This window comes from Amblyomma mixtum, chromosome 3, assembly GCF_055824585.1.
Source record: "Amblyomma mixtum isolate Tamu chromosome 3, ASM5582458v1, whole genome shotgun sequence".
Taxonomy (NCBI): Eukaryota; Metazoa; Arthropoda; class Arachnida; order Ixodida; family Ixodidae; genus Amblyomma; species Amblyomma mixtum.
This window is the reverse complement of record NC_143014.1, coordinates 150017029-150035208: the sequence shown is the minus strand read 5'-3', so window position 1 is coordinate 150035208 and position 18180 is coordinate 150017029. Positions and strand designations below refer to the sequence as shown.

The 18180-nt window shown below is 45.6% G+C and overlaps 1 protein-coding gene across 1 annotated transcript in view; it reads left to right on the top strand.

The window, feature by feature from the left end:
- LOC149352357 (endothelin-converting enzyme 2-like) overlaps positions 1–12903 on the top strand; it is a 33074-nt gene extending 20171 nt beyond the window's left edge. The window contains exon 3 of the mRNA XM_089575688.1: positions 9896–12903. Within this exon, the coding sequence (XP_089431814.1) occupies positions 9896–12671 (2776 nt within the window). The 3' untranslated portion in view covers positions 12672–12903. The remainder of the gene's footprint in view (positions 1–9895) is intronic.
- Positions 12904–18180: the final 5277 nt, after the last annotated feature.

Sequence of the window (18180 nt, the reverse complement as noted above, 5' to 3'; positions counted from 1 at the left end):
CGGCTAAATATATCTCCTGCAATGCTAAGGCGTCTCCCATAGAACTTCAATAAGCCCTGTCTTGCGTCAGTTGCGCCCACCCTGCTCCTGCAAATTTCCTCACCTCATCTGCCTACCTCAAGGCCGACCGCCAAGGAGCGAAAAATCTGCGAATAACGCGCGAACTTCGCCTGCCGACGTTTCCGCCGCGCACGCCGCGCGAAAACCGGGTGTCCGCTCCCGTTCTGCAGCATCTGACTCAAGAACGAAGCGGCAGGTGCCCCTTAAAGGAGGTCCTCCAGCCAATGGCGTCAACTGATTTTTATGACACCGCGGTTAATTCTATTAAGCCGTAATTAATCCCCTTTCATCTTTATATCGATCCGTGTCCGATCCTTATGACGTCTCATGACCCTTTGACCTGATAGCGATAAATCAGTGGGGGTGGCAGATGAAAGGGGATTAACCGCAGCTAAATATAGGATTAACCGCGGTGTCATGAGAATCAGTCGACGCCATTGGCTGAAGAGCCTCCTTTGAGGGGCATCTTCCCCGTCGTTTTTGAGTTCGTATTCACGCCATCATTACTCTTATTTGCCCCCAAACTCACGGTGATTGCTTCCTGTCTCTTAGCGTTTCCTGCACAGCATTTTCCTTTCCATAGCTCGCTGCACTGTCCTCAATTTTATTCTAGCCTTTTCGTTAACATCCGAATTTCCGCCATAGTTGAGTATTGATAAGGTACAACTGTTATATACTTTCTTCTTGAAGAATATTGGTCAGCTGCTAATTGGTGCTTGCCAAACGCACTCCACTCCAGTCTTATTCTTCTAGTTAACTTACTCTCATGGTCCCGATCTGCGGACACTTTGGCTTAGATTTCCTGACCACTTCCAATACCTCGCTACCTATCGTAGCCTCGCATGAGGCGATGGCAGGAAGAGACAAAAACATGCACGAACAAATGGCAACAATGGGTAGAACATGCGGTACTACATGAAAGCACAAGGAAACGCGCAGTGAAAACTTGTCAGCTGCAATCTGCAGAACCTAAAAGTTCTTTCAAAGGCTAAAGTTAAGGTTAATTTTAATGCTAATATGTTAGTGTTTAGCCACCAAGTCCTGCTTTCTGTGTTTAGGCTCCCAATCATGCGATATATGATTCCTCCCCAAGTTACTTAGCGGTACAAGGTCATCAGTAAATCGGGTGTTAGTGAAGTGTTCTCCATTGACTCTTATCCCCAGCTTTTCCTAATCCAACTGTCTGAATAGTGAATAGCCCTTGTAAGCCTGCAGTGAACTGCAGCGGAGAGATTGCGCCACCGTGCCAGGCACCCTTTCCGTTTGGTATTCTTTCACTTTTCCTTCAGGGGACTGGACGCCTTGCAGTCTCAACTGTAATTTTCTAGTACCTTTGCATGTGCCTCTTCCACTTCATAGTTACGCCATGCCTGCTGCATAACTGCTGGTGCCTTGACTAAATTAAGTGATTTTTGTAGTCTTTGAAGGATGTGTAGGGAAGTATATACTGCGCACTCCTTTGAAATCTGACTGGTCGTGTGAATGTGATTTGTGTCGAGCCCTTACTGAAAATCAGCCTGTCCTCTTGGTTAATTTAAGTATACGGTGGTAAGTCTAATTTTATTAACTTTTACCTACGTAAATATCTTGTAAGCAAAATACACTGAGCTAATGGTGAGTAATTCTGCTCGTCATTGGCATCCACTTTCTGACAGACTGATCTAATGTGAGCCCTCTTTCATGCTCCCGATACATTCGAGGTCATTAGAGATTAAGTACATAGGGTGGCACGTTTTTCTAGCACTTTCTCTGCACCCTCCTAAAACATTTCAATAGTTATTAGATTCTGCCCTGCCGCTTTCACCCCCCTTTATTGTCTATAAGACTTTAATTGGCCAATCAAACATTGACCAATTTTAATTGACCAAATAGCAATCTTGAGTATTTTCTGTACATTGTATGTATGATAAAAAAATTGCTTCCTATTTCGTTTCCACAGGAATATCCATTTAATTGGTCCCACTACTCCTGTTGTTAGCATCATAAATATATTGCCTGCTGTCGAATCAGAACACAATTCCTCTGTTGTTTTAACTGGCTTTTACAAACTGATAATGACATTGCCCTCTTTATCTTTTACTGCGTACACCTCATTTATGCCCGTGCCTAATAATATATTTTCTCTTTGCTGCTTTGAGGCTTCCTACGTACTTAAGAGCTTGCTCAATCCTTTCCATATTATATTTCATGTCGCTTAGCTCACTCCTTTTGATTAGCTTTTACAGTTCTGCTATAGTTATATCTTATTTATGAGGTTCGCGACTTCCATCCTCTAGCGCTTCTTAAGATCCTTTGTTTTGAACTGTTACGTTATAACAGTTCAAAGGGAACCTTTCAGTGAAACAGTGATGTACAGCGCATAATTCGTTATGCAAACCGAAGCGTGCCCTTTATTTGCACCTTCCTTCCTTTTCTGTTCTTTTTCGGGTACCATTCGTACAGAAAATTTCAGCTGTAGTAAAATTTTCAAGTGCACAAAAACTGAAAGCGGCAAACGTTGCTTTTGTTGCTTGCCAGAGTGGCGCTCTAAAAGGAGAAATCTGTGTGATAATTATTGGTAATTAACATAATTTTATTGGAAAGCCTAGACGTCGCTTTCTAACGCACAATTCGTACCTCTGCCATTTACCACCCCGCTATCCACTCAAGTTCTTTGCTTTTCTAACAATGTAAAATTTAATCCTCAAATAAATGAGTTTCAGTAAATAAATTAAGTTTCTGTAAAGTAATAAATTATGGTTTCCTGCCCATATTACTTCGTTGATTAATCGCTGTAGGGCGACATTTTGTCATAATGGGCGGAAATAAAGGGTGCCAGTATTTCGGGTATAAAGCATTATGGAACAGGCTGCGCTCCAGAGATGGTCCCTACACGGTGCTTCCATGCCAAACTATACACCGTCCTTTATTTCATACTTGACACATGCGACGCTTTCTCTGGAATCCCACCATGAAAGCGTGAATTCTGAACAGTGTGCTTCACATGAAGGCACAGTATCCGAGAAAAGTTGAGCTTCTGAAGTGGAAGATTAAATTGTGCAGTAGAGGCAGCATTCGCTAGGGACATCTTGCGGTCTGTGCTTCTACCCCGTGGCTGCTTTTTGTCAGCTGGCGACAAGCAAGCGCCCCCCCCCCCCCCCTCCTTTCCACAGCTTGTCGTTGAGGCGGCGCACCAGGAAGTGCCGAGCAGAGACGAGGTGATTAATAGGCCAGAATCTGGCACCCCGCCCAGCGCTCGCATGCCACTGGAGGCGCCGAGGGCGCTTCATATCGCTGGTACTCCTCCATCAGCTCCTGAATCTTGCTGTTAGAAAGTTACGGTGGACCACTGTAATGAGCTCAGAGGGGCGAAGAACAGCGGTCAAAGTTATACTCTGATAGGGACCAGCAAGGGTGAATTGAGGGGCATGCGCTTCAAGCGTGTCTCCTGGCAGCGCAAGGAGCCGAGGAAACAAACAACACATACACACGCACACATGTGAACGGCATCTGTTGTGCAACAGGGGTCCTTTTTCCACGTTCAACGCTGTGTCGCGTGTACCGCTTTTTTATGTTGTCTTGCGTCTTTGTGTTGCTTGTTTCAGGCGCTGGCTAAGCGGGCGTTCCACTACCAAGCACATTACGATTGAACCACTGTAGCTGCAGTGGCCACATTTTGCCAAAATGCGAAGCGCAAAAGCGCTAGCTTCATGCCGAAATTTCAGACTACAATAATAAACAGCCGAAACCAGTTTAGAATCCGTCACTACGCAGCCTCAAGGCCATTTGTTGCTTTGGGACTCCAAACTCTTCACGCTATTGATATGAGCACTAACCTACCACAATATCTCGGCTGCTGACCCCGACGACGCGGGTTCAATCCCCGCCGCGGCAGCCGCGTTTCGATAGAGGACAAATGAAGGCGTCCGTGTACTGTGCTATGTCTGCATGTGCACGTTAAACCCCAAGTGGTCGAACTCATTCCGGCGTCCTCCACTACGGCGTCCCTCGCAACCCATGCGTCTATTGGGATGTTAAACCCCATATGCCATCTTTTTTATGAATCAACGCAGCTGGAAAAAAATTCTTGTATAAATAACTACAGTCTTCAGACTTAAACTGCGTTCTGTCATTTATGCTCAGAAGGGCCCTTGAACGTAATACAGCAATATTCAGCTATCTAGCAGCTCCGTCCATGATGGGCGGAGCTGCACGATAGCTGAATTTACAATTGGATCCAACAGTGATCAAAGATATCAGTGCAGATGTTTCACTGAAACACCTGCGCTAATATCATTGATCACTGCTGGATCCAACTGCTTCTTTTAAGGCTCAAGATTCTAAATTCGCAAATTACAAAACGCCTGATAGAAGCTGCAGTGATAATGAAGCAGCATTACAGGTACTTGTGTTTCTGGAAGAATAGACTTCTTCGTCAAGAGTACAGACCAGATTTTAGGCAAATACCTATTTTTTTTAATGCATCGTAGCCACACAATTTTTATAGGTGAATATCTTTAATACGGCTTTTATAGTGCCTATAAATGCCTGTTTTCGGAGTTAGTGCCTATATATATATATATATATATATATATATATATATATATATATATATATATATATATATAGCAAGCAGGGGGAGGAAAATGAGGGGCTCCTTATAAATATGAGAGAAGCCAACAGCCACACAAACCACGGGACACAGGGGATTTTTAATTTATTTTATTTATTTTGTGGGGTTGATCAATTTAGAATATTACTGAATATGTTATCGCTTAAAGGTAATGATTAGAAAAGCAGAAGAAAAAACAACCATATATATATATATATATATATATATATATATATATATATATATATATATATATATACACACACACACACACACACACACACACACACACACACACACACACACACACACACACACACACACACACACCCCGCCGCGGTGGCACAGTGGTTACGGCTCTCGGCTGCTGGCCCGAAAGACGCGGGTTCGATCCCGGTAGCGGCGGCTGAATTTCGATGAAGGCGAAACTCTAGAGGCCCGTGTGCTGTGCGATGTCAGTGTACGTTAAAGAACCCAGGTGGTCGAAATTTCCGGAGCCCTTCACTACGGCGTCCCTCATAGCCTGAGTTGCTTCGGGACGTTAAACCCCAACAAACCAAACCAAACCAAGCATCCAGCAAACGGAATCCGAAAGAACAAACTAAGGCATTTTTAGGCACCAACGTAAAATGCCCTAGTTTGTTCTTTCGGATTCCGTTTCGAAATCGAAAATCCAGTATTCAAGCAGTTTCTAAAGAATTATTGCAATAAGACCGTTCCATCTGAATCTACCCTGCGAAAAAACTACCTTCGGCCTTTGTGTGAAGAAACTCCTAAAAAACTACGAGATGAGCTCGGCGACTCCTGCATTTGGGTCTCCATAGACGAAACAGTGGATGTGAAGGTGTCTTTTCTTGGTCTCGCCCTAAAAGGAAAGCTTGAAGCCGATGAGAAGACAAGGACTCTCCTTGTATGCTCTAAGACTTTGGAGAGGGGAAATGGGAAACTATATCCTACTTTGTTAAACAATCCTTGAAAGTACTCTACACAAATGGCGTGAAAGACAGCAAGGCCTTGCTTCTTTAACATGGGTGCTGCAACCTATATGCAGCGCAGTTGTGTGTCCTCCTTCTTCTCGTTCGTTGTCTGCCAGCGCTGTGTTTCTCAGAATGATTCTTAAGCAACTTGCCCAGCAACACACCTTGCTCATGCACAATGCTGCACTTCTGCCGAAAGCGCTCTACCCATAGATGGTCCGTGTCACTCGCCTAGCGCATGGCTTCACCGCATTCGTGCAGAACTCGGAAAGCATTTCAAGGACGTTAACAAACTGATTGATTCAGTCAAAGGTGTGTTTCTGACAGCCCTGCTCGTGCACGGTCACTTTAAGAGCCGTTACCGGAAGTGCCTCTCCCGTCGGAGCCTATCATCACACGTTAGGGAACGCCGCTGGAAGCCGTTGAATACAGCAGCTGCCACTTTTCTGACGCAAAGATTGTCATAGTGTCTCAAGCGACGAGAGTGCTTCAGTCAGGAGAGCTCAAGATACCCTCTTTCAGGCCGATCTCCAAGGAGACCTCGCGAACATATGCGCCAACATCGCACTGACATCGCACAGAACACGGGCGCCTTTTGCGCTTCGTCTCCATCGAAACGCTGCCGCCGGGATCGGGTTCGAACTCGGGTATCAGTAGCCGAGCGCCCTAACCCGCTGCGGTGGCTCAGTGGTTAGGGCGCTCGGCTACTGATATCCGAGTTCGAACCCGATCCCGGCGGCAGCGTTTCGATGGAGGCGAAGCGCAAAAGGCGCCCGTGTTCTGTGCGATGTCAGTGCCCGTTAAAGGTCCCCTGGTGGTCGAAATTATTTCGGAGCCCTCCACTACGGCACCTCTTCCTTCCTTTCTTCCCTCAGTCCCTCCTTTATCTCTTCCCTTACGGCGCGGTTCAGGTGTCCGCCGATATATGTGAGACAGATACTGCGCCATTTCCTTTCCAAAAAAAACAATTTCATTTAATTAATTTAAAATCCTCATTACCAACATCGGACTAATCGAGAACGTACACCAACGAATTGCTACTCTTCCTCACGGAGAAGTTGCTGAAAAGATCCGCTACAGTCCGTCTTGGACAAAAACGAGAGGTTTTCAGTCCTCAGGGAATTTTCAGGAGTACTTGCCAGCGAACATTTTAGAATACCGAAGAGTGCAAAACCATGGAATCCTTCGAAGTACAAGCACGCTCCTGTAACATCCGTCTATGTCGAGAGTTCGTTTTCAGCTTACAAGCTTGTTCTGAATGGGAAGAGGCATAGCTTCAAGCCCATCAACCTGGACATGGTGCTTGTGTCTGCTTTCATAGTTTTAACAGCGGGCAATCCAGCGGACGTTCGCAGGCCCCTGATGACCGATTTGAATTTTTCCCGGCGTATTCAGCGTCAGGCAGCAATGTGTGGCCACATTCTCTCGCATTCAGTATTTCTGGTGTCCGGACTCTTCTAACGGCAAGCACCATTAGAAGGCGGCGTGGCTACAGAAACTAACTACAAAACACTGTTCACATTAATAGCAACGAATTTATTAACGCTGAAGCATCGTGTATGCCCACAGTACATAAATTAAAGTTCTGTAGGAGTTGCCATTTTGAGCTGATATATGTCAGATACTTGAAATTAACGATAACTGTGTTAATTTCTAAATATATGGCCTCCTCTTAAGGCGTTCATTGTTTTTAATTTTGTAGCATGACAAGCCGATTCTAGCGCTAAACACGAAACATCTAGTTTTTTATTAGGTGCCTTAAGAGTTTTCAACAGTTGAATTTGCATTTTATTGCTAGCTTCCAGGCGCGTCAAAATTGTTTTAAAATGGTTGGTAACACCATTTCCAAAAATTTCTTGCCGCCTCATTTGCTCTGCTGAAGCATGTGAATTGTATGAAATGTTGCTGAACAGCCTTGAAAAAAATGCTTCTAAGCTTTGTGCCTTTGTTATGATCCCAAATCATCCCTGCTTTTTTTTTATTTTTCGGCAGGTATTGCGAGCCGATGTTCAGGCCTGATATCATTTGCACTTCTGTTAAAATTTATAGTGCGTATTTTTCTCAGTTCGGTGCCTAAAATGTACGTTTAACTGCCTATTTCTGGCACCTAAAACGTGCTTTCTTAGTGTCCAAGAATCCGAAATCTAGTCATGACTTTGAAATCCTCACATTCTGTAGTATGGCACCAGGTTGATTTAGTGCTGCTGCAGCCTTAGATGTTGTATGTGGCTCGTATGCTTCGATCTGCTATCACATATGGATGGTACGGTATGATGTGGTATATGGTAGGGTATGAAACGCTCCGAGTGGCTTTTCGTCCAATCGGATGAAAAGTTGATCCTTTCGGACGCGAACTGCGTTGCCACAAGCCTTGGTCTTTCTGAAGACTATAGAGGGAGTAATGGTTAGGCCTGAACATATCATCCCTTATAGGGTGCAACTGTTCGTCCGAAGCGAGCAACGTAGGGGCGCAACCGTTCATCCTAAGAGTCTAGCTGAAAGAAAAAGAAATAGTGCTCGCCTTGGAAATTGAACCGATGCCTAGTTGGTTGGGATCCGGGCGTGCTGTCCACTAGACCACCGCTACTTCGTTTTATTTACTGTCAACAAAATCATACAACACGTATACAAGAACCGCCAGCCAACCTTTGACTGAAGTAGAAAGGCTAAAATTCTCTAATTGTCTTAAGATTTCAATGCACGGGAGCCAGTCAGGTGCCGGATCCTCAAGTTTATTTCAATATATTTTGCAATTGATTCTTTAATATTCTCTAGTTTGCCGTGCGTCAATATCTGCACGATGCATCGCCATCCTGCTCCTCCATATGCTGTGCAATCCCAAAGGCGCACCATCCTCGCTTTCAACCGGGATGTGTACCTAATGCCGTGGGGGTCACGGGGAAAATCTTTCTTAAGAGTCTTTTGGAGGACGTCGTAGAAAAAAAACCGCATCCCAGCAGTCAAAGAAAAGATGCTGAATCGTCTCATCCTTTTTACGCACAAATCAGTGGACTTCCAACGGCACAAATAGTCCCTTGTCCTGTAGCTACGTTTTTACGGGTAAAGTGTCACTGTGTAAACGAAAAAGAAACGTTTTAGATGCAGGAGAAATCATCATTTCCTTAACCCTTCTTAAAACATCTTGCCCTGGACCTGCACCTTACATGGTCCCGTAGAAAGATGTAGGGAATAGTCACTCACAGAGATCTTTGTAAGGGATATTTCGAGAGACTACCGCTACAATCGATTGAGCCTTCCGAATGCGTGGGTTATATGTGAAGCATGGAAGAGGTAAGTGTAACTCAGTCGCGATATGTCGAACGTATTGCTATTATTCATGCAATGTGCGGATATTTTATTGCCATGCGCTTTCGTAGCAGGCTTGGATAATTCTTAAAACATAGATGACGCGTGTAGAGGAAGTCGCGGCCTCCGTAAGGATAGAGATGGTGCTAAAATTAAAGGTTGTTCGCGATCAATCTTAAGTCATTAATTTTTTCACTTGTTGCATACTCTCGCGTACTTCTCGCTGCTAAACCTGTGGGGGGAGAAATGACGTATAGTGGAGGGCTTCGGATTAATTAATTTCGACCACCTTGGGTTCTTCGTGTTCACAGCACACGGGAAGTTTTGAGTTTCGGCTCCACCGAAATTAGACCTCAGCCGGGATTCGATCCGGCGACCTTGGGCTCAGCAGCAGAACCCCATCTGTAATGGTGCAGCTCTATACTGGCTGTTGATTCGTGAAAAAAGAGATAAAAAACTTGCTTGCTGGTGTTTATGCGCAGAAGATTTCGTGCAGCAAGGGCCTGTACTCGTTTCAAGAGAGCATAACGCTTCTTCAGAAACGCACAAAAAATATGGGAAGATTGGAGACGACAGTGAGTTGTGAATGAATGCGGTGTCACAGGTTGGGATGTGTTTGCTCAAAGGGGTACAACCTTGAGAGCTTTTTGCTAAATGCAAGACATATGCAGGGTGTTTGAATTTTCGCAGTTTCGACTCATAATTTCTAGCTATGAGGAGGCGGGGGGAGCGAGGGCTTTTAGCCCATTGACGGAAGGTTTCAGCTTGGTTGGTTAGCGGCTTTTCTGTGCCACATTTTAAAATATAAGCAAAAAGAAAACAGCACAAATTACGTAACAGCTACGCCATTTCGAAGATGCCACACGACTCGCCAAGATGTGCTTGTGTAAGATGCGTGAAATTGCCCTAGCATTTGCGCGAGTCCTTGCAAGCTTGAATGAGACAGCTGTTTGTACTGCAGGCCACCAGAGCCAAGCACCACAGCGACGAAAAGAAGAGGTGCTGGCGCGGGGCTCTCTGGCTCTTCCGGCGGCGAAGACAACGTGAAAAAGCCCAGCAGGAACGAAACGCTAGCGCAGCACGCTGCAGGTGAAACATCGACAACCGACCCTGAATGTGGAATCTGTCTTCCAAGGATCCGTGCAGGATCGAGCGACGACACTACCGAAGAGCTGGCAGCTAAGCCTCACTCACTCAACAAGCGGCGGTCATTCGGCAGGGCTGCTGGGCACCGAGCTACTGACACTGCGTTCACATCGTCGCGATACAAAGTGAAAGACAAGGGACAGCGTCACACCTTTGCCTCCAATACGGCAGCGCCTTCCTGGAGCACGACCGCCGAAGCAAGCACCTCGCTGGAGCGCGACGTTGATAACCTGGAGTACGACGTGGACGCAGACGAGGGTGCGCAGAAGATCACCGCGTTACCATGCGTTGAGTCGTCCATAAAAGAAACGCCGGTGTCGACAGTCAGCGACAATAGCCTTATTGAAACGACTGCATCTGGAGATGTTGCTAGAAGACCCAACAACTCACAGCAGCTAAAGAAAGAACTGCTCGTATTTCATGCCATCATTCTTGTGGCTGTCTCTGGGGCCGCTGCCTTGGCGATAGCCTTCTATCCAGGAGCGGTAAAGGCGAGTTCTAGTTTTCCCGTTATCATAGAGAATGGCCTGCCTGTTTCTGTGTCCTCGGTGCCCGCTGTAACAACGTCGCAGCAGCCTCTGGATGCTCCTGAACACGTGGCCCACAAGGAGCCATTGTACGATGTATGCTCTACAGAGCCTTGTCAAAGGGACGGCGCCTACATCGCGGCTTTGATCTCCAAGGACCTGGACCCATGTGACAACTTCTACAAGTTTGTCTGTGGTCGCTGGAAGGGCATCAACGACTCGTCCAGCCCTGACAAAGAACTCGTCCTGAAGCTCGAAAGCGAGGTTCACCACGTCCTCGCATCACCGCTGCCTCCAAGCGTTCAAGACTCTGACATCCTCTCACCGCTTAAACGAGTTATGACCTCGTGCATGAACGCTGTGAGTGGGACAAACGTTGACCCTGTCCTTGACCTGCTGGCGGCTGCTGACCTTGAAGGTTTTCCCTTTACTCCACCTATACGCAGCAGCATTTCGGCATGGAAAACATCAGCTAAAGTTTTTCTGCTGACGGGTGCGTCTGCGCTACTTAAGCTTGGAGTGGCCCTGCATCCGTTTGAACCTGATAGGGATATAATCACGGTGGAAGAACCTGATCCATTGATTGTGGGCCCTGAAAGAACGACCACAGCTTATAGGAGACTCATGCAAGCTTCGATGAACGCACTGGGCAAGCGTTTTGTGCCGGCAGCCTACGCCATGGAGGTAGTCTCGTTTACGCAACAGCTAGACGCAGCAGTCGCTTCAGGGGAGTCGCAGCGCAGTGAAGAACGTTTGCATCGAGTCGTAAAGCTTAAAGACGAGGCTGAGCTTCAAATCTACTTGCTTGAAGTGCTAGGCGATTTGCAGCTGCCCCCGGATGAAGAAGATCGCGACGTAATGCTGCTTTCTCCCGACTTTTCGCGATCCCTATTCGATCTGCTCCGGAAGACTGATGTTCACGTAGTCCTCAATTTCCTTTGTGTGCACGTGCTGGTAAGGTCATCCGTTTTTGTTTCCATGGCTGATCCCGATTTAGAATGGGCTGTGTCGGCTCAGCTTTTCAACCATCCGGTCCACCATATTCCACGATGGAGGCTATGCGTTCGGGCTGCCGCCCAAACGCTACCGGATTTGTTCCTTTACGCTAGTCATCAAGTAATGGGAGCAGCAAGCAACACTCTTCATGGCGTTCTTGATAATGTGTTAAAGCAAGTAATTACGCACATAGAATCTCTCATCATCTTGGACGGCCAAACTCGCGTGCTGGCAAAAAGGATTCTGTCCGACGTTCGTTTCATTGTGGGCCTACCGCCTTGGCTTAGCGATATGTCCAAAGTGTCCGCATACGTTGCAAAGCTTCCCTTGTTCAATAATCGGGGCAATTTCTTAAAGTGGTTCTCTGAAGTGAACGAAATGGTGCAAACCTCAGCACTCCGTCGTAGCTCACGAGAGTTTTGGCGAGCGTCGCCCTTTGAGACTGACTGTTGGTACGACCTGCAGCTAAAAACTGTATTCATTCCGGTTTTACTTGCCAACTGGACTCTCTATAGAGTTGAGGAACTAGACAACCTACAGCTACCACGCCAAGGTCACCGTACAGCTCGATGCCTCTTAAGGATGCTCTTTGAAGGTGTGTCTTCATTCTTCAACCGGGAAATACTGACCCGCAGCTTCTGGTCGTCCTCTGCGAAGACTTCCCTCCGCCGTGCGCAGCTATGCCTGCAAGAGCAGGCCCATATTCCAGCGTCAATGACGCTATCACTCCTGGAGGACCACACCGCGCTAAAGATAGTCCAAGAGCTCTACCAGACCAACGTTCACATTTCAAGCGCAGCCACAGCATCGAGAGGACTCCGTGACGTTCGCTTGCCACGCGCTGAGGACTTTACTGCGGACCACTTGTTTTTTGTCTACTACGCTCTTGGATTCTGTGCCAACAGCCTTCGCGAGGAAGACGAGGCGCGCCTTGTGAACATCCCACTTCGAGGATCGCTTATGTTTCACGAGGTCTATGGCTGCCGACCCACATCCAAGATGGGTCCATTGGACAAGTGTACGGCGTGGGTTGCGGCCGCGAGACAAAGTGCGTCTTTGAGATCCTAACTGTGCATCTTTAATCGTCGCTGACGTGCATTAATCTTCGCATTTTTACGCCTAACATTGTCGTCTCTTTTGCAAAGCCCCTCCTTTCTTTCTTGCGTGTGAACGCCAGCGGGACCAAAACAAGTACATGCTTCCGTGCAAATGAAACCTTAGATAAAAGAGCACGCAAGGTGCGTGTTGTGCAGAACGATACCATATAGAGCAGGCTATATAGTTGTATGGATGGCGTGGCGAAAGGCTTTATCAGCAACCTTTGTTAAATGACGTTTGTTTATTCAATAAAGTGCTTAGATGTTCGCAGCCGTTGTCCGGTAATTTTTTTCTCATCCGTAAAAGATGTATAAGTAAATATGATAATGTTTAGCAGATAAGGTTGCATAGAATCCAGTGTAAACTAGTTGTGGGTATAGTTTATTATTTCTTATCTAAGATAAAGACGTACAAAGTGAGCAAAAAAAACTTCTTGTACGCTAAGTTTGCAGAATTTTAGAAAACAGTAAAATAACCAGAAATGTTCTCTAAAGAATTCCAAGCATGTCCTTGCAAGATATCTCAAGTTGGCGAAAACAGCAATGTGTGCACAAAGGCCCCCTTTAGCGTTGCTGTACCTACTGCAGCAGCAATGTCATACAAATTTTTAATGCTTATGAATATTCACTAGTTTAAATATCTGGAATGAATGTCAATGTAAAAATATGTTTTTGAACCGGCATCCAAAGTTTTCGTGGTCCTGTGCTTTCTTGATGTTTACGTAATATTTTTTTATCCGTATAAGATACGTCAGTGAATTTTATTAGTAGGTGAGTTTATGGAAATTGCGTTAAATTTTGCGTTTACTGCAAATTTAGCAAAAAATCTTTTTGTGCGTCAAGTTCGCAAAATTTTAAAAAACCGAATAAACTGTAGAAGTCTACATAAATAACCGAAAAAAAACTACAGTAGGTGTAAATTTTCTGTAACAAATTTTCATGCATATATTTGCGATATATTTTAGTTATATTAGTAAACAAAGTTTGCAAAGCAGCAGTGTACGTAAGCGAAGGAGTCCCCCTCTTCATGTTCAAAAATTTTCGGGGCTTCAAAATATTCTTTAGCCATACGTAATTGCAGACCAGTTATTCCCGGACTTTCGGCCACGACGTATGGAAATATTAGGCCAATTCGACCAGCCGCCCAACACACGATTTCATCTGAAATCGCCCACCGGCATGTGGTAATACCATGCTCAAGTTTTCTCATTTTTTATCAATTTTTTTCCTTCTTTACCTCTCAGCAGGGTGAGAGTATACATTTCTAGACTTCAGTGCGACACCGGAGTGCCCAGAGCCAGACAGAAAATGGCGCGAACCTCGAGTAGTCGCGACTCAGCTTATACTTTCAGCTCCCGCAAATAGCAACACTCAAAGCGTGAAGGTATAGTTAGTCTGCGTTCTGAAGATGTTATCTATTTTTCTCAGTGATATGTAAACAATAGAGCTCACTGCTGAAAAGCATCAAATCGCTAAAAAAAAAAAAAAGACCCGTCGCAGTGGTGATGTCGCATGCGATTGGCCTGGTCACGGCTCCCGATCATGACGTCATTCTTTTGCCGTCGCCAGTTCGACCGCTCAGTACGAGTTATTTCGTTAATTTCGGGTTCATCGACTTCTAAAGCTTCGTTCTGTCTTCCTCGACTTAGAAACTTCGCCCAACAGAAAAGGAATGGCTGCGCGAGGAGTCATTACGACTTCACTGAACAAAAGATTCTCTTATGCTGAGTTCATAGTCCCTTCAGTACTGCCGCCGCTGTAGCTCTGTGGTTAAATGGTGCTCAGCTGCGAACCCGAAAGACGCGGGTTCAATCCCGGCCGCGGTGGTCGAATTTCGATGGAGGCGAAATTCCAGAGGCCCGTGTACTGTGCGATGTCAGTGCACGTTAAAAAGAACCTCAGGTGGTCGAAATTATCCGGAGCCCTCCACTACGGCGTCCCTCATAGCCTGAGTCGCTTAGGGACGTTAAACCCCATAAACAAACTAAAGCAACCTTTAATATTTTTATGAAGTAGAAAAAAAATGGACACGTTCATTGTCATTGTCAGTGAGCGGTTTGTCTACGTTAGGAGCGTTCCTTCTGGCTCAGAAAATGCGTGTCCTATGCTCGCGCGCTTGGCATGGTGCAGGAAAACAAAGGCTGCCTGTGTAAACTTTAGCCCAGTGGACCTCATGAGGTGAATACGCGAAAAAAAAAATTACTCCTTCAAAGGTTTTCTTTTTGCACTCCTTACCGCAGTTGAAAACAATGTCCTCAGGTCACTTTCTGCTGTCTTTGGTTTCCACTTTCTCGCTAAGCCTATAAAATTTGCAACCCGGGCATTTTTCGGGGCAGACTATGCAATGTGCCACAAGCGCGTTGGCTGACCTGACTACGTTGTACGCGCTTTTTATGCTGAAAAGTGACCGGAACGCTCCATTCACTATGCTTCCTACTTTGTATGAATCGCAGTCATCAAAGCCCATCGTTTTTACGAGCGCTTCCCTTTCTGGATCTGCCATGATTTAGTATACGAGCACGCAGCAGGCAGGCCTCACACGAGCCTCCAGGGATCGCAAAATCTCACCCAGCAAATCGCCCTTTACGGAGTGCAGTCATTTCTTCAGGGTTACCGTGTGTTACCCGCATATACTCAAGCCTCTCGCCTTTAGTTGTGCCGTTAACGAGGTGTGCTATTGCTCTCTAGTGAGCACGAAAAGCACTGCGAGCTTCAGCTAGAAAGAGCACGGACGCTTGGGAATTACAGAAACCGAACGGACAAACCAGCTAGGAAACATGCAGGCAACGTGAAAAAGTGGGGTTTTCCTTTCTAGGGGCAGCTGTAATTCAGCGTTTCTGTGGTTTTCACAAGCTTCAAGAAAACTGCCTCGGAAATTGCACTTCGATGGTTATCGTTACCTTAGTCAAGGTCAAGACGACGCCCCTTTTTGTTGACTCACGTTCGCAATCGCCTTACGGATGCGTATTCAAGTCTGAGATTCTTCATAAAGTGACCGCTTAAGTCAAGTGAGATGCCTCATGCATGTGTTCACCCAATCAACCACAGAACATCTGCTGAGCGCAAGTTGAATCTAAATGTATTTTTCAGGTGTTCACAGAAAATCAAAGAGGCGCTAGGGAGCACCCCTCGCGAAAGAACGTATTGTGTGCGCATGGTATCCCAAAATTAATTTAGTTTGGACATTAGGTCGTAATACGACCGCATTAATTGCAAGCATATTGTTGGCGGTTGACTACAGAAAGCAGGAGCACACTTAATCTGTGATCATTTATTCGATTGCTTAAAACTGAGATATGCGAAAATTTTGTTTGGAAGCGTCAAAATGAAAAAAAAAAAACACTCACGAACAGTGTAATTTCCTGAGTTGATAGCTTTATCGCAATAATAAGGCGCGCGAAATCAAATATGTCTGTGGCAGAGGCATCTTACTATAAAAGTTTCAGAGAAAGATGCATGTATTGTTTCATGGCTCTTTCCGCGATGCTCTGGAGCAAAGAAAAAATTTTACTCGTGGTTTTTACCTGGCATTGTAACACAGTGGGTATGGGGCACAGCGTAGTACAAAGCTCCGAAATAATTTCGAACACCTATAGACTTCTTACCGTGCTCGAAATCTAAGTGCAAGAGCGTTTTTGCAATTTAGATCTATCTGCGTTATCATTTCATCGCTATAACTGCATTAAGGAAGTTAATGTAATTAACCTTGGCTACACGCGCCTTCATCTTTCTCCTTAGTTGTCAGCGAAGAGCGCATCTAATTTATACGGTGAAATCCCCCTTATTATGTACTCCGCTGTAGAGCTCCCTCTTAGTACCACAGGACTATGGTACCACGTAGAAGCGCAGCATGCCAAAATGTGGAAGAGAGGGTGGGGGGGGGGGGGGGTAGTCTCTACATTCTCCCGAAATCAAGGCCCCTCGCTCCCTCCCTCAAACTTCCTGGCGATGCTCTTCCGCAAACACAATTTTCGCATAGGCCTCATCCCAAGTAGCACAAAAACGTTAGTGCCAATCAACATTTTTCTACGGAATTGAAATTAACATGCTTTTATGGAAATCAAAGCCAACAGACACACATACATCACACACAAGCAACACTGCACATTCAGGCACTAGTAGCATACATTAGCTCAATATGTACATCCAGAGAACACACTTCTGCTCCAACTTATATACCCAATTTATTAGGCTCTCATGCTGGGGCCGGTGGTGCTTGCCCACTGAGCGCAGTTATTTAATTTAATTTCAGCTCCAGTGGTGGTGTAGGTGATGAGTACAATTTATTAGGCTAAGCTGCTGATAGCTCTTATTGTAAGTACCAGATTAGTTCTACCTTTTTCGTCAAACATGCAAACATTCATTGGATAAATTGGGTGCAATGGGTAAGATCAATTGGGCTCACCAATTGGAAACCCAAATGGTCCAATTGGATAGTCCATTTGGAACCAATTGGAAACTGAATATATATATATATATATATATATATATATATATATATATATATATATATATATATATATATATATATACATATATATATTAATGCACTAGCAAAATGCTACACATCTCCCCTTCCACCCCTAACGAAATTTCGCCCCCCCCCCATCACTCAGGCCTCCAAACCCTCCAAACCTGACCCATGAATCCGCCCCTCAAAAAGCTATCTTTGTCTCACCGCTTTCCTGAAAGTTACACGAAGAGCTACAGACTTCTCCATTTGCATCCCGCAAGAATGATTTGAGCCATGTTTAGTCTGCTGTCCTCGCTGAAGAACTCCAAGGCCTTTACTGCATCGAAAACGTAGGACATCTCCTGGTACGAGATGTGGCGCAACAAAACTCGGACTACTTCAGGCCAAGATATTCTTCCCCGCTCTCGCAAAAGCCATCGCGGTAGCTCTGGCCTTACCAGTTACCACATGCACTGTCGAACGCTCCTCCAATAAAGACTGAAAACCTGGCTGCGTTCAGCAATAAAAATGAAGGGCTGGATGTCTTTTGTATGATGAGTGTGCACCGAGAGACAAGAATGACTTTATAACTCGGGTCGCCATGCAATTTGCTCAGGAAAACCCGAGGCTTCTACAGCTGCTATTCAAGGAAGACTGACAGCAGTTACAAACCCGCACGCAGCGAGATATGCTCTTGTTCACGAAGTGACTAACTTTTCGCATCTCGCTTATTAAGTTTCAAGCTTTGTTCATTAATAAAATTCAATGTGTCCTCATTTAAGCCCGGCACCATTTGCCGTTTCTAATTTTTGTTTGATGCATATCCTCTCCCTCCCCCTCCCTCCCTCCATCCCCCCCCCCCCCCTCCTCCCTGCAGAAAGGTCTGCGGACGCTCTTGTCCAAGGGTCGCGAAAAAACGCCAAACTGCAAATATTTGCCTTAACTGGCAGTTCTAAGAAACTACGAAACAGCATGATTCAAAGGGAGAGGGGCTTCTTACGCGTCAGGCTGCAGCCTTTGTTAAAAC